At 45.9% G+C, this 15,868-nt stretch overlaps 1 protein-coding gene across 1 annotated transcript; it reads left to right on the forward strand.

Annotated features, from left to right (window-relative positions):
* Positions 1–4,813: 4,813 nt before the first annotated feature.
* Positions 4,814–14,921, forward strand: LOC133141867 (eosinophil peroxidase-like). The gene is made up of 14 exons (XM_061262662.1): positions 4,814–4,926; positions 5,091–5,159; positions 5,363–5,450; positions 5,742–5,917; positions 8,999–9,131; positions 9,885–10,014; positions 10,688–10,888; positions 11,072–11,405; positions 11,944–12,104; positions 12,361–12,619; positions 13,071–13,241; positions 13,519–13,756; positions 13,955–14,142; positions 14,793–14,921. The coding sequence occupies exons 2-14, from the start codon at positions 5,093–5,095 to the stop codon at positions 14,882–14,884; spliced, it is 2,238 nt and encodes a 745-aa protein (XP_061118646.1). The 5' UTR covers positions 4,814–4,926; positions 5,091–5,092; the 3' UTR covers positions 14,885–14,921.
* The last annotated feature ends 947 nt before the right edge of the window (positions 14,922–15,868 follow it).

Below are 15,868 nucleotides of genomic sequence, written 5' to 3' on the forward strand. Positions count from 1 at the left end.
CTTAGAGGACCTGGAGTAGGCCTAATCTATTTATCTCTTCAGCACCACCCAGGAGAAGATGATCACTCTGGGAAGGACCTCCAGCAAAACCAATGAAGAAGAATGGGCTACATTAGTGCAGGAGGTAAGGGTGGTCATTTTGCAGTGTCCATGAGTAAGACTCCTTACCCCCAATAGCTCATGACAAGCTGGTCGTGCCATGCATGGCAGTCTTTCGCTGTTAATGTGTGTGTAAATGGATGAAACATTGTAAACCACTATATAAATAGGTCCATTTACGAAGAGGAAGCTTCAATCTCTTTAGTAAGAGTAAAGAAAGATATTTAGGGAAGTAGTGGTGAACAGTATACAGATGGTTAGAAAAGGGAAGCAAAAACTTGAGGTTAAAACCTTGCAATAGTACAAAGGAAAGTCTATTACTGGTATAGACTAAGAGGATTAGTCTTAATTGTATGCTTTGGGTATTACTTTTGCATGTCTGTGTCTCTTGAACTATACACAGTGTGGTCTGTAAGTATTTAGTCAGTAACACATTTTTTGGGCTGTTTTGGCTCTGTACTCCAGCAAATTGGATTTTAAATGAAACGCTGAATGTGAGGCTAAAATTAATACAGTCAGCTTTAATTTAGGGCATTAATATTTATATATATATTTTAGGGGGCCAAAGGTAATTTTAGCCAGCTGTGTGACATTGCATCATGAGTAAGTAATACTTTATTTTAGTAATACAAATGTATTTATATAGCACCTTTCTAAACCAATGGTCACAAAGTGCTTCACAATGAAATACTAAAAGAAGCCCAAACATCAACAAACAGGATAAAACAAGAACACAAACGCAATAAAAACAATATAGAATAAGATAAATAAAATAAGCTATTAAATATAATATAATATTAAATTAAAAAAATTGAAAAGGCATACTGATAAAAGATATACAAAGAGATGGCCACTAGATCAATAATCAGGTAATGCAAGGGAGTAAAAAATAAATATATATATATCGGGTGCAACGGATGGTGCAGTGGGTAGCACTGCCGCCTCACAGCAAGGAGGTCCTGGGTTCGAATCCCCATCGGCCGGGGCCTCTCTGTGTGGAGTTTGCATGTTCTCCCCTTGTCTGCGTGGGTTTCCTCCAGGTACTCTGGTTTCCTCCCACAGTCCAAAGATATGCAGGTTAGGCTGATTGGAGAGTCTAAATTGCCCATAGGTATGAGTGTGTGAGTGAATGGTGTGTGTGCCCTGCGATGGACTGGCGACCTGTCCAGGGTGTATTCCTGCCTTTCGCCCAATGTATGCTGGGATAGGCTCCAGCCCCCCTGCGACCCTGTTCAGGATAAGCGGGTTAGGATAATGAATGAATGAATGAATATATATCTATATATATTTTTTTGGTTTCTTAAAATACTACTTTATATTTGTGCACAAACTTGATGTCAACTTGTATACAACTTGTCCTCAAGTGTCCCCAAATCTCTCCAAATCCATAACCGCCTCACATATGAATGATCAGTCTTTTTTTTTTTGATTTTCTGATTTATATTTTTTTAAAGAAAACAAACCTTCACATGTGTTTTGTTCACATACAGTTTATGAGATTATGTACATAACATTACATTACATTATTGGCATTTGGCAGACGCTCTTATCCAGAGCGACGTACAACAAAGTCCATACCCATAACCGGGGATAAGTTCGCTGAAAGACCCTAGAGGGAAGTACAATTTCAACTGCTACCTGTACAACAAAGATAAGGACGAGGGCCAATTTTATTTTTATTTTTTTTATTTTTTTTTTGAACAAAGAAACAACCAACAGAGCAAAAGTGACCAAAGTTCACTATCCAAACACAAAGCAAGTCACAGAGACAACAATTAAGGTTCACAGGGAGGTAGGGAGGGATGGGGAGAGGTGCTGCTTGAAGAGGTGTGTCTTCAGCTTGCGCTTGAAGGTGGGGAGAGATTCTTCAGTTCTGACCTCAACGGGGAGTTCGTTCCACCACCGTGGAGCCAGAACAGACAGTAGTCGTGAGTGTGAGGTGGAGGTTCGGAGAGGGGGAGGTACCAAGCGGCCTGTGGAGGCTGAACGAAGAGGTCTGGCAGGGGTGTAGGGTCTGATGATTTTTTGTAGGTAAGCTGGGGAAGACCCCTGAACTGCGTGGAAGGCTAGCACCAATGTTTTGAATTTGATGCGGGCCATGACAGGCAGCCAATGGAGGGAAGTAAGCAGGGGGGTGACGTGTGAGTATTTGGGAAGGTTGAAGACCAGACGAGCTGCTGCATTCTGGATGAGTTGGAGGGGTCTGATGGCGGACGCTGGGAGGCCAGCCAAGAGGGAATTGCAGTAGTCCAGGCGGGATAGAACCATCGCTTGGACCAGGAGCTGGGTCGAGTAGGGGGTGAGAAAGGGGCAGATTCTCTGTATGTTGTATAGGAAGAACCTGCAAGACCGGGTCACCGCCGCAATGTTATCGGAAAGGGACAGTCTGCTGTCCATCACCACGCCGAGGTTTCTTGCACTGGGTGATGGCGTGAGTGCGGTATCCCCGAGGGAAATGGAGAGATCCAGATGAGGAGAGGTATTGCTGGCAGGGCAGACAGGAGGATGGAGTGATCCACAGTGTCGAAGGCAGCAGAGAGATCTAGAAGAATGAGGACAGAGGAGAGGGAGGCTGCTCGTGACTCACTGACGGAGAGGAGCGCAGTCTCTGTCGAGTGGCCCGATCTGAAGCCAGACTGATGGGGGTCTAGCAGGTTGTTGTTAGAAAAGAAAGAAGAAAGTTGAGTAGAAGCAGCTCGTTCTATAGTTTTAGAAAGGAAAGGAAGAAGAAATACCAGGCGGTAGTTCTGGATGATGGAGGGATCCAGAGTAGGCTTTTTTAGCAGCAGAGTGATGTGGGCCCTCTTGGAGGATGCCGGAAAACAGCCGGAAGACAGGGAGGAGTTGACAAGGGAGGTGACAAATGGGAGAATGTCAGGTGTGATAGTTTGGAGAAGAGAAGAGGGGATAGGGTCAAGGGCACAGGTTGTAGGGCGGTGGGAGAGCAGGAGTTGAGAAACATCAGAGTCTGTAACGGGGGAGAAAGTGGAAAACGAAGGGATGGGCCTAGAGGGGGGGAAGGGCACAGTGAGGGGGGCAGTGGTGGTAAAGGATCTGCGGATGACTGTGACCTTCTCATCGAAGAAATCAGCAAAGTCATCAGCAGCAAAGGAGGACTGAGGAGGAGGAGGCGGTGCGATGAGGAGAGAGGAGAAAATAGAGAAAAGTTTCCGGGGGTTAGAAACAGAGTTCTGAATTTGTGTTTGATAGTATTTTGCTTTGGCGGCAGTGACAGCGGAAGAGAATGCCACCAGGAGAGACTGGTAAGTCGTGAGGTCTGAAGCCAAAGGGGCTCCTGTCGGAAGGGACGTGTGGCACTTGGCCCTTGCTTGAACCGTCTGTTCGATGTCCCTTCCCATCCCAGGCCACTACAGCCGTTTCCTGGCCTAGGTGTGTTTTTGCACGGTGATAAGAAGGTGCAGTTTCTTATCAGTGGCTCGCCACTCCGTTCCTCCCGGGCTCCTGTGTGGCCCAGAGCAGGCCTGTACTGGGTTTGGTTTATATTTCTGTGTGGATCTCACTGGAACAGCAAAAGGACGGTCTCAAAATGAATAAAAACATAAAAAAAAGAAACTCTGTATTCTCCACAAAGCCATCTGTTTAGGGTTGATTCACATAGCTCAGAATGACATACAATATTCGGGCTGGGCACAAAACAATCATACATGAAAGTAACAAAAGTTTTCTGGGTCTTTGTGAAATAAAATCTTTTAAAAAATCTATAGAAATATATACTTTGAGCCTGGATTGGGGTCCCTGGATCAATACCCTTGATTTTCATTGTGCAGTACTTAATTTGACTGAAAGATGTATGATATAGTATGCTGGATTCTTTATCATTTTTATCATGCAAATCCACTTCAACCCAACAGTGCAGTGCCAATCCGAAGAATGGGAGCCCTCCCAGTCCACCACCGATCCAAATGAAAATAACTAATGTGTTTTATGTCTTTTATAAACATATTGAGGCTGGGCTGACTTTGGACCAGTGACATACAGAAGTGACTGTTTATGGTTAAAAGGAGAAGAATAGAGACCAGATGAGGGTGCAGACCACAGAAACAGTTCTGCTTAAAAGCCGCAAGATGGCTTCAACAGAAAGGCAAGGGTGTGGACGATGAGAACTTTCTCTCTGAAGAACCACGAGATGGATCAACAGGTTGTGCTATACAAGGTTGATATGAACAGGCTAATTGCAGAAGTTCTGCTGCAATGAGGGAATTCTGCTGAATTGTCTGAATTGCGTGAGTGGCTTGCAGGCAATCTCTGGCCCTCGAATCCAGATCCAGCCCTGGTTTTCCTTTCTCCTGGGAAATTAGTGCTACTGATTGGCCAGCCTGTCTTCACACCTGACTCCCAGGTAAAGGGGGGTGGGGGGGTGGTGGAGAACCAGCAGGTATTGGGCCTAGAATAGGGAGGGGGGGGGAAGTGATTAATGTTCTGAAGTGGTACATGTAGGTGGCAGATGGTAAGCCATAGCTCTCAAATAATTCTATATTTTTATTCTTTAAACTGGTTTTATTCTTACTTTCAGAGATTGGACGACTCGTATGAACATACTTCGCTAAAGATTAATTTATGGGGAAGTGGTGTGCATAAGCTGTGAGATGCACCTTACAAGCATGAATACTGAGTGAGTATAGGGTAGTGTTTGAGTAGGAGGGAGGAGTTTTTAACTGAGCTTTACGTCAGCTGTGATGGTACAGGGATGCTGAAGGGGGGCTTGGCATTAGCTATAAATAAAGCACAAGATGATACAGATGGTGCAACTCATCTGAACTTTTCCACAAGAAGGCTGCACAGAAGAATGATTGCTTGATTGTTCAGGTAAAACTTTCATCTCTTCTCCTGACCACCCATTCTTTTCCTTTGCCTCAGGAAAGCATAAATAGCATAATTAAATGAAGCATAAATGGCCTTTTTAATGGCATACATTAATAATATATTGCAATGTCAAGTAACTAACAGACAGGCTCTCCATGGCCTTTCAGAGATGACTTGTGCTCTGTGCTTCCTGGTGTTGGGCTTGTGCCTGGCTTTCTCCAACCAACTTTCAGCAGGTGAGTGTGCCCTCACAAGGATTATGTGCTCCAGCGGCAAACTAAGACACGAAGAAGAGAACACCAATTTAGACGTGAAATTAGCATGAAATGCAGGTTTGCATGTACTGTAAATGCAGGAGCTTTACGCAGTATTAACGTACATTGCTTATATACAATTAAGGAAATGCTGTCATAACTGAGTGCGTGTGTGCTGTTTGCAGAAGACAGTCTGGGGGGACCATTCATGCTGAGTGCTTTGGAGGATGCAAAGAGGACCGTTGATGAGGCCTACAAATACTCACGAAAAGAGTAAGACGCTTTATTTCACATGTTGTAAATGGTAAATGGTCTGCATTTATATAGTGCCTTTATCCAAAGCGCTGTACAATTGATACTTATTCACCCATTCATACACACTCACACACCAACGGCATTTGCCTGCCATGCAAGGCACCAACCAGCTCGTCAGGAGCATTTTGGGGGTTAGGTGTCTTGCTCAGGGACACTTTGACACACCCTGGGCGGTGTTCTCCCTCCCAGTGAAGAGCCAGGTATCTTGCTGTCAACAACTCTGTCCCTCTCTCTGTGTGTCCTTGGCAGAAGTCTGTCCCGTGTGCAGAAGAGCTCAGCCAGCCCTGCAGATGTCCTGCGCCTGCTGAGGCAGCCGGCCCGGGACACTCGCTCAGCCGTGCGGGCTGCAGACTACATGGACTACACCCTGAGCCTGATCCAACAGAGGGTTCACCACCTGCACAAGCGCTCTCTCAATGCTACAGGTCTGAGACACACACACACACACACACACTCACACACACACAAACACACTCACACACACACAAACACACTCACACACTCACACACACACACACACACACCCTGAGCCTGATCCAACAGAGGGTTCACCACCTGCACAAGCACTCTCTCAATGCTACAGGTCTGAGACACACACACACACACACACACACACACACACACTCACACACACACAAACACACTCACACACTCACACACACACACACACACACACACACACACACACACCCTGAGCCTCATCCAACAGAGGGTTCACCACCTGCACAAGCGCTCTCTCAATGCTACAGGTCTGAGACACACACACACACACACACACTCACACACACACAAACACACTCACACACACACACACACACCCTGAGCCTGATCCAACAGAGGGTTCACCACCTGCACAAGCGCTCTCTCAATGCTACAGGTCTGAGACACACACACACACACACACACACACAAACACACTCACACACACACAAACACACTCACACACACACAAACACACTCACACACTCACACACACACACACACCCTGAGCCTGATCCAACAGAGGGTTCACCACCTGCACAAGCGCTCTCTCAATGCTACAGGTCTGAGGAACACACACTCTCACACACACACTCACTCACACACACACACACACTCACACACACACTCTGAGCCTGATCCAACAGAGAGCTCACCACCTGCACAAGCGCTCTCTCAACGCTACAGGTCTGAGGAACACACACTCTCACACACACTCTCACACACACACACACACACACACTCTGAGCCTGATCCAACAGAGAGTTCACCACCTGCACAAGCACTCTCTCAATGCTACAGGTCTGAAGAACACACACTCTCACACACACACACACACAAACACACTCTGAGCTTGATCCAACAGAGAGCTCACCACCTGCACAAGCGCTCTCTCAATGCTACAAGTCTGAGACGCACACACACACACACTCTGAGCCTGATCCATTACATTACCGTAAATCCTCAAATTGTGTCCGGGGTCTTTTATTTACTTAGGCTGCACAAAGTACAGGCCTTTATTTGGGGCAGGCTTGTATTTGAGGCAGGCCTTTATTTCTTATTAGGTTTCTGTTGTAGAATTGTATTCTTAGACATAAAGTAAAAGGCTACACTTAAAGTGGGCCAACACTGTTCAACACTTCCTGGAACCGTTCAGAAATCAATTAGTATAGGCTAATCAGGAAACACCGTTTGGTAAGTCATAGTGTCAGTCTTAACAGACTTAGTTTATTGCAAATATTCTCAAACACAATAAATCACAAGCAAGTCCAGGATCCATAAAATAACAACTTGCCAGACACGCCTTCATGAACAATAACAAATTAGCGTAGATAACAGCAAGTTAAGGATCTTTTTTTCCTAAAGTGCGTTTTATTGTGAGACATGCGTTTCGTTTTGAGCAACATACCGGTAGGCTATCAAAAGATTTTCGCTTTGGTTTGGGATTTAATTTACTTTTGGACTGTTTGATTCTATTGCTAAATGTTGGGACTGATGAGCACTGAAATCTGGGGGGTATTTGATGGTTCACTTTTAAGTTTTATGTAGTTGAAAGAGTGTCGGGATTTCCACCCGTCTGTGTATTGCGAGCCAAGGCAGCCTTTCATTCATTAATTGAACGTGCGCTGTGCTGTAAATACATGGAAACCTTGCGTAAGCCAAGTAGCCTAAATTGAGTTCATTTTTAATTTTGCCTGATTAACTTTTTATTAAATTCGTAGGCTGGAATGCCTCGCGGCAACAATTGTGTTTAAATGTATACTGCTTCAGCCTTTGGCAAGCTACTTAGAAGGGGGCGGCAAGCGACTGGTAGCTTGAGAGCAACGTATTGGAGACCCATGGTGTAGGACAACGACTTTTCATTGACAACAGTATTAAACCAACCAACAATATAAAATATTAAGAAGAGCTCTTTTATTTCATTGAGTTAAATCGAAACAATGTCTTCTAGTGCTCATGGACTGATAGCCCTACTGGTAGGCAATATTACCCCGGCTTATATTTGGGGGCCGGCCTTTATTTGTCCGAATCGACCACGCCCCCGGCTATTATCCCAGGCCCGGCTTCAAATAGAACCCCGGACACAATTTGAGGATTTACTGTACATTACATTACAAGGCATTTAGCAGATGCTCTTTTCCAGAGCGACATACTGTGAAGTGAATTGCAATAGGACAGGACCATTGCTTGAATAAGGAGCTGAGTGGAGTAGGTGGTGAGGAAGGGTCGGATTTTCCGGATGTTGTACAGGAAGAACCTGCATGCCCGGGTCACCGTTGCGACAGCCTGTTGTCCATCACCACTCCAAGGTTTCTTGCACTGGGGGATGAGGTCACTGTGGTATCCCCTAGTGAGATGGAAAAATTGGAGAAGGGAGAGGTTAGAGCAGGGATGAAGATTACCTCCGTTTTACCCGGGTTGAGCTTTAGATGGTGGTTGCCCATCTAGTTCTGGATGTCTCTCAGGCAGGCGGAGATAGGGGGGGATGGAGAGAAAGAGTTGGGTGTCACTGGCATAACGATGATATGAGATGCCATGAGCAGAGATAACAGGGCCAAGGGATCCAACAGAGAGCTCACCAACTGCACAAGCGCTCTCTCAATGCTACAGGTCTGAGGCTAAGGAAAAGATTGAATACACCTGACTAATCAGGAATGGCTCTGAAGCCAACTGCCGATTACTTTTGGTTCGCTAAAATGAAGGGACTATGTATAAAAGTGCAACATGGAACACACAATATAGATGTAAATACCCTCAAATTAAAGGTGACAGTGTGCACTTCAGCCTAATATTCATTGTTTCAGTTCCAATCCAGTGTGCTGGCGTACAGAGCCAAAAGAATGGAAATTGTACCACTGTCCAAATACTTACAGACTGTACATTGCATCCAGAAACACACACATGCGCGCATATACACATCCACATCCAAACACCCACACAGATACAGAACGTCTTCTCTGCCCTATAATCTCTCTCTCTCTCTCTCTCTCTCTCTCTCTCTCTCTCTCTCTATCTATCTCTCTCAGATCTGCTTACTCCTGATGAAATGGACACCATCGCCCGTCTGACCGGCTGTTCAGCTCGGGTCCAGTCCCCACGCTGCTGCTCCATCCCAAACGTCAACAAGTACCGAACTGCCACTAGCATCTGCAACAATCTGTGAGTGACACATCCCCTTTCTCACCCCTTCAGGGAAACCAAGACCCGATTTGGTTGACTATATCTAGAGCTGCAGCCTGTAGTAAAGCAGAAACAGGAATTTCTAATAAACTGCCTGGGAAGTGAGGATTGAGTGAAATATGTTTATGTTCAGTTTACCAGCAAGCACCCTCATTTAACATTCGGCACTTAAAAGTTAAAACTTCTCACTTATCCAACAAATAAAATACATTTGTTTGATTTAATTTTGTAATTATTATCAATGAGTGGCGGCACGGATGGTGCAGTGGGTAGCACTGCCGCCTCACAGCAAGGAGGTCCTGGGTTCGAATCCCCGTCGGCCGGGGCCTCTCTGTGTGGAGTTTGCATGTTCTCCCTGTGTCTGCGTGGGTTTCCTCCGGGTACTCCGGTTTCCTCCCACAGTCCAAAGACATGCAGGTTAGGCTGATTGGAGAGTCTAAATTGCCCGTAGGCATGAGTGTGTGAGTGAATGGTGTGTGTGCCCTGCGATGGACTGGCGACCTGTCCAGGGTGTATTCCTGCCTTTCGCCCAATGTATGCTGGGATAGGCTCCAGCCCCCCTGCGACCCTGATCAGGATAAGCGGGTTCAGATGATGGATGGATGGATTATTATCAATGATATCATTAACAACAAATATTTAACATCCTATCTAAAGGCAAATGTGTTGTCCTTAACTAGACATAGGGGTTGTATTAATGGGGAAAAGAAATTGTATTAATTTATTTTCCAGGAGAATGCCACGGCGTGGAGCATCCAACACTCCCTTCACCCGTTGGCTGCGTGCTGAATATGAGGATGGGATCTCCCAGCCCAAAGGATGGAACCCTAGAAGACCTTACCATGGATTCTTACTCCCCCTGGTATTTATTAGGGGTCCAATCATCGCCGCATAGCATAGCAAAAACTGTCCATCATAGTGCAACCAAATTTGGCCGCTGTTTCCATTTCCACCCACTACCCAGATTAACTTGATGGTGGTGCTACAGGGAGAAAGTGAATTTAGACATTTTTGGAACCTCTTGGCCTATTGTCAAATTGCCTCAGATTCCCTGGAACATAACAAATTTGCAAATTTGTAAAAAACACTTAAAATGCTTCTTCTCCTATAAAAATGTACCTACTTGCACAATATGGATGAATAACACACAAATAAATATCACAAATATCACACTTATCACAAAAATGCTAATAACTTTGGATTATCATGTCAACCCAAGGTCATATATTTGATCAATAGGTGCTATTCCAGGGGAGAATGGCCATAACTTGTGAACCAAATGGCCACATTGTGCGCTATATCTTGACCAAAGATTGAGACAGGCCATATATGACCCTTAAAAAAACATGACCGCCATCAGCCAATCTAATTATAGCACCCATTAGAGAGACTTCCTGAGGTCCACACACCTTGAAAGATACAAATGGTATGCCTGTACATAAACAACTCATGGTGATAATCAACCAATAGGAGGTGCTACAGTAACACTCCCCGTGTTTTATCTTCCTCCTCTCTGTTTTTCTTTCCTTCTCAAGGTCAGGCAGGTCTCCAACCAGATTCTGGCCACATCTAAGGTAGATAATGACCAGAAATACACCCACCTGCTGACCATCTTTGGCCAGTGGATTGACCACGACGTGACCTTCACCCCCCACTCGCCCAGCATGCGCTCCTTCAGTGACGGCGTCAACTGCGAAGAGACCTGCAGGAAGGTTAATCCCTGCTTCCCCATTGAGGTCAGTGCTCCAGCTTTTTCTTCCCAGTCTCCGTCATCTTCCGTCTCCCATTTAAACTTGTTATTTTAATTGGACTGTATGTTCCCTGTCCCGCCCGATGGGCGCAGAAATCTCCATCAAATGCACGTGATTGAGGAGTGTGACTTTAGCTCCCGTTCCTCTCCCTTTCCGTCTTCCCGTCAGATCCCGAAGGGGGACCCCCGCTTCGGCCGAAATTCCCGATGCTTCCCATTCTTCCGCTCCGCCCCGGCCTGCAGGTGGAGGAGCAATGTGCGGGAGCAGATAAACTCCCTGACGGCCTTCCTGGATGCGGGGCAGGTGTATGGCTCGGAGAACATGCTGGCGCGCGAGCTGCGTAACCTCACCAGCAGATGTGGGCTACTGCGTGTCAACCAGAGGTTCAGCGACCGAGGGAGGGAGCTCCTCCCCTTCTCCACCATGGACCCCAGCATGTGTGCCACTCGCCGGAGGATCACCAACAACCCTAGACTGCCAGAGGTGCCCTGCTTTATCGCGGGTGAGGACCGGCTACTTGTCTGTGGTGGCGGTGGACAACGTTTGTAACAAGAGGTTCAAATATGAAATTACATTGCATCACAGTACTTGTATTTATCAGATGCACTCATCCGGAGTGACTTACAGAATTTATCCGTCAGCCTGTCCGTTTTCTAGCCATTTAAGCCAGGTCAGGGTCCCAGTGGCAACGGATGAAGCAGGACAGCTCCTCCTTCCCCACCACTGTCCAATACAAAGCCCGCATTATTGCGGCCGCTGTACCTACACAATGATTGATCTCTAGTTGCCTTTTTCCCTTGAGAAAGAGAGATACTTGAGCTCCTCCAACTGGAGCAGTTCTTCCGCATCACTTGAAGCAGACTAGCCATATTTTCCTGAGAGAGGACCATGACCACAGATTTAAATGGTTCAAGGATACAAAAGCAGTGGCCCCTGGGAATCAAACTTTCAACATTTGGGATACAAGAGCTATTCAATAGTCTTTATGACTCTGCCACCCTCTACACATGGTGATATAATGCTTTAGTGCTCTCTTACAGGTGACAGCCGTGTGGATGAGAACATCGCCCTTACCTCTTTGCACACTCTGTTCCTGCGAGAACATAACCGCCTGGCGCGGGCCCTGAAGAAGCTCAATCCCCGCTGGAGCAGCGAGACGATCTTCCAGGAAGCCCGCAAGATCTTGGGAGCCTACCAGCAGGTAACAGTACCACCAGGGGGCACCAAAGGAGTTGGCCTCCGTTGAGAGGAGCCCAGCAGTCTCAGCAATATTAGCTCATGGCTTGAGGCTCGTCTATTCACCTGAGATTTCTACTCAAACATTCTGACTTTGCTTCAGTAACTATAGCAACTCTCTAAGTTTTTAACTAGTAGTGCTGCATATTGGCTCTGGCTTTGCAGTTTCTTAATTAATAACTGTCCTCCTTGATCCTCCCCATCCCCCAAAACCCTTTCAGGTGATCATATTTCGGGACGACTTGAAAGCCATCATCGGACCCAATGCCTTTAGTACATTTCTTGGCAAATACCGTGGATACAGTGCCAACGTGGACCCCAGCATTGCCAACGTTTTCGCCACAGCTGCCTACCGCTTTGCCCACCTTGCCATCCAGCCCATGATATTCCGACTGAACGAGAACTACAAGGAAAACCCTCAGTTCCCCACTGTGCCACTGCAGAAGGCTTTCTTCGCACCCTGGAGGGTGGTGTTCGAAGGTGCAGGAGAGCTCCCTGTCTTTAGACTGTAGCCTGTAGCATAGTGGCTAAGGTAAATGACTGGGACTGGCAAGGTTGGTGGTTCGAATCCCAGTGTAGCCACAATAAGATCCACACAGCTGTTGGGCCCTTGAGCAAGGCCCTTAACCCTGCATTGCCCCAGGGGAGGATTGTCTCCTGCTTAGTCTAATCAACTGTACGTCGCTCTGGATAAGAGCATCTGCCAAAATGCCAATAATGTAAACTGTAATGTTTAGAGAGGTCTCACTGTAGACGGAGAACACCGCATACCAGTGATATGTGCACCAATAGAGAATAAGTGGTTATTAAAATGACAGTTAAACATGCACTGCAGAAAAATAGTACATTGATGGGAAAGCACCAAGGGACACATTTTGAGGGGGCGTCACCCGTACACACCCAGTAAACTCAGTTCCCCCTCTCCATTCAGGTGGGATTGACTCCGTGATTCGGGGACTGGTGGGCCGTCCCGCCAAGCTCAACACGCAGGATCACATGATGCCAGATGCACTCCGTGATGGGCTGTTCCAGTTTAGCAGTCGCCTGGCGCAGGACCTGGCTTCTCTGAACATGCAGCGCAGTCGGGACCACGGCATCCCTGGTGAGGAAGCGGTTCCCCTCTAGGTAGTTTCACCCCAGTCCCAACAGCAAATCTATAGCCCCCCATCAACCCCAGTGCCTTATCCAGCTCCCCTCTGTGCACTGCCAAAGTCTGAAAGTCTGTGAAATGTTGGGACTCTTGTTGGGTTTTTTTTGTCCCATCTATGTACATTTTCTGACTCTGTGCCCAGAGTATCTGTCCAGTTTCACATTCTGTTCATCTCCCTGTACAGTTTCACACTGTGTTAATCTCTTGCCTGTTCCTGTACTCACTCCAGGATACAATGCATGGCGTAGATTCTGTGGCCTGTTTCAGCCACGGAACTTGCCACAACTGTCTAGGGTTTTGGGAAACTACGGTTTGGCGCAGCGGTTGCTGAAGGTATACGGCACCCCTGCCAACATCGACGTGTGGTTGGGGGGGGTCGCGGAGCCCTTTGTCCAAGGGGGACGTGTGGGGCCCCTCTTTGCCTGCCTCATTGGCAAACAGTTTCAGAAGATCCGCAAGGGAGACAGGTGAGTTGGGAGTTTGGTTGTGGGGTGGCAGCTGTCTGCTATGGGGCAACGATTCTGCTATCACTCTGACTTTGCGTCAGTAACTACAGCAATCCTCTCTTCTGGGGACGTCTCTGTTGGCTGGACCCTTGTTATGAGTCATTGCCGTTCACAGGATTATCAGCAGGGACAGTGAAGTGTTCCTGATGCCCATTTCAGGTTTTGGTGGGAGAATCCAGGCGTGTTCAAGAAGAGACAGAGGGCTTCTCTGGCCAAAGTCTCTTTGGCCCGCATTATCTGTGACAATACAGGCATCACACACGTTCCCCGCGACCCCTTCCTGAGCATCAGCCCCATCAACTGCAACAAAATTCCTGCCTTTGACCTCACACCCTGGAGGAGAAGATGCAAGTACTCCCCTAGACGAGACAAAACACAAACACATACACACAACCAGACACTTTGAGAATTGAGAAACAATTAATAGCCATTGAAAAATACTCTTTACAAACCGAAAACTTCCCAACTGCTTTACAGGGGCGAAGCTAGGATTTAGTAGAGGTTTGGGGAGATAAAGTATAAACTGTATACTGTATATACATTGCCTATTATATATATTGTCTGGCACATGCACAGTGACTTCGCTACTCCCAAGCAATCACTGACAGTAACCATGAAGTAGAAAGGTTTGTCGAATTGACGGTATATAGGTGTGCGCTGGGCGTACTCGGCCTTGGCAGGATTGGGGCACAAACCCCAGTCTCTGTGTGCAACTGCATCGGACTAATGCCTGCATCAAGGTCCAATGACTTAGCCATGCCCTACCTCTACGCTTATTGGATATTGAATTCTTCATTTTCATGTTTGTACTTCTTGGTTGTGAAAGTCGGAAAGTGAAAGTGACGAGTTTATTATCAGTGTGTTGCAGCTGGATTCAATCATAGCCGATCAAATGACCTCTTTTGTGTCAACCAGCTACCAGGTGTTTCAAAACCTAGCTTCAGCTGTTTTTTTTCAGCAGGGGGCTGTCGCTCATTTGTGATATTTGATATTACAGGCCCAGACGACAACCTGACTGATTGCAGCGATTTTGAGGTTAGTGGACAGAAGATTGTTTGTTTGCTTGCATGGCTATCAAAACTATGTTAATTCTCACCAATCAAGCCTCACAACATCTTATGTATCCATGTCAAATCCAATCCTGCTGTGTTCATCTGTTGCCTCTGCTTTTCTGCTACTGAGCATGAAGAGAAATGGGCATCATGCAAGAACATTTTGGTTTTCTTACTGTAAATATTCATTAAAACAATAAAAAATTACGTTACGTCATCAGCGCGTGTTTGTGAGAATTGTGAATTACCATAATTGATGGCCCAAAAATGCCATGTAACACTATGTGTGACTTCACATTAAAAAAAAGTTCTTTAAAAAAAACATGAAAATAAGAAAAATAACTGAATGAGTTTGGAGCTTTAAAGTGCTTTAAAGTCCTGCTTTCTGAGATTGATAAACAAAAGCTATGTGTACATGATTCATATGATGGGTTGGGACTCAGGACCACTCGTGACAAAATTGCATGCACCAAATTGTGAATGCACCAAATCTCTTGTACAAGCGATTTAAAAACAGATCTGTACGCACATGTGGTTCTTGAATGAGGCCCATTGATATCTGAAATGGGATGAATCCAACCCTTCTGATTGGTGTGTCAGGGTTCTGTTTGTCCAATCACACTATAAATCCAACTCTTCCATTCAGCTGACATGTGGCTAATTTTAACACAAAGTGCAATAATTCTCAATCTTTTTGAAATTTCAGGTTCAAAATGACTTGGATGACAATGAGGTAAAATGAGACATCATATTCAATGACATCATCTCTGTATTCCGCTGAACATTTCTAGCAACAGTTAATCTTTTTATATTTGTATCATATAGGAAAGTTAATATTTATATCATACAAAAAACTGTGACATAATAAAACCGCAAAATGGCAATGGCAGATTGATAAAACTGCAAGAACAGCAGTTTGGTTCCACAGACTCAGACAATAAAAGGCATATTCTAACAATCCTTGATACCATTTTTCTACGTCAAAAAAACATGTTCCAATATAAGAACAAAAAAAAACACA

The sequence above is a fragment of the Conger conger genome, chromosome 12, assembly GCF_963514075.1.
Source record: "Conger conger chromosome 12, fConCon1.1, whole genome shotgun sequence".
Lineage (NCBI taxonomy): Eukaryota > Metazoa > Chordata > Actinopteri > Anguilliformes > Congridae > Conger > Conger conger.

Coding starts and splice junctions, on each gene's coding strand:
- LOC133141867 (XM_061262662.1), top strand. CDS start 5,093: ATGACTTGTGCTCTGTGCTTCCTGGTGTTGGGCTTGTGCCTGGCTTTC. Junction 13,757..13,954: donor AAGATCCGCAAGGGAGACAG/GTGAGTTGGGAG, acceptor TGCCCATTTCAG/GTTTTGGTGGGAGAATCCAG. Junction 14,143..14,792: donor CACACCCTGGAGGAGAAGAT/GCAAGTACTCCC, acceptor TTGATATTACAG/GCCCAGACGACAACCTGACT.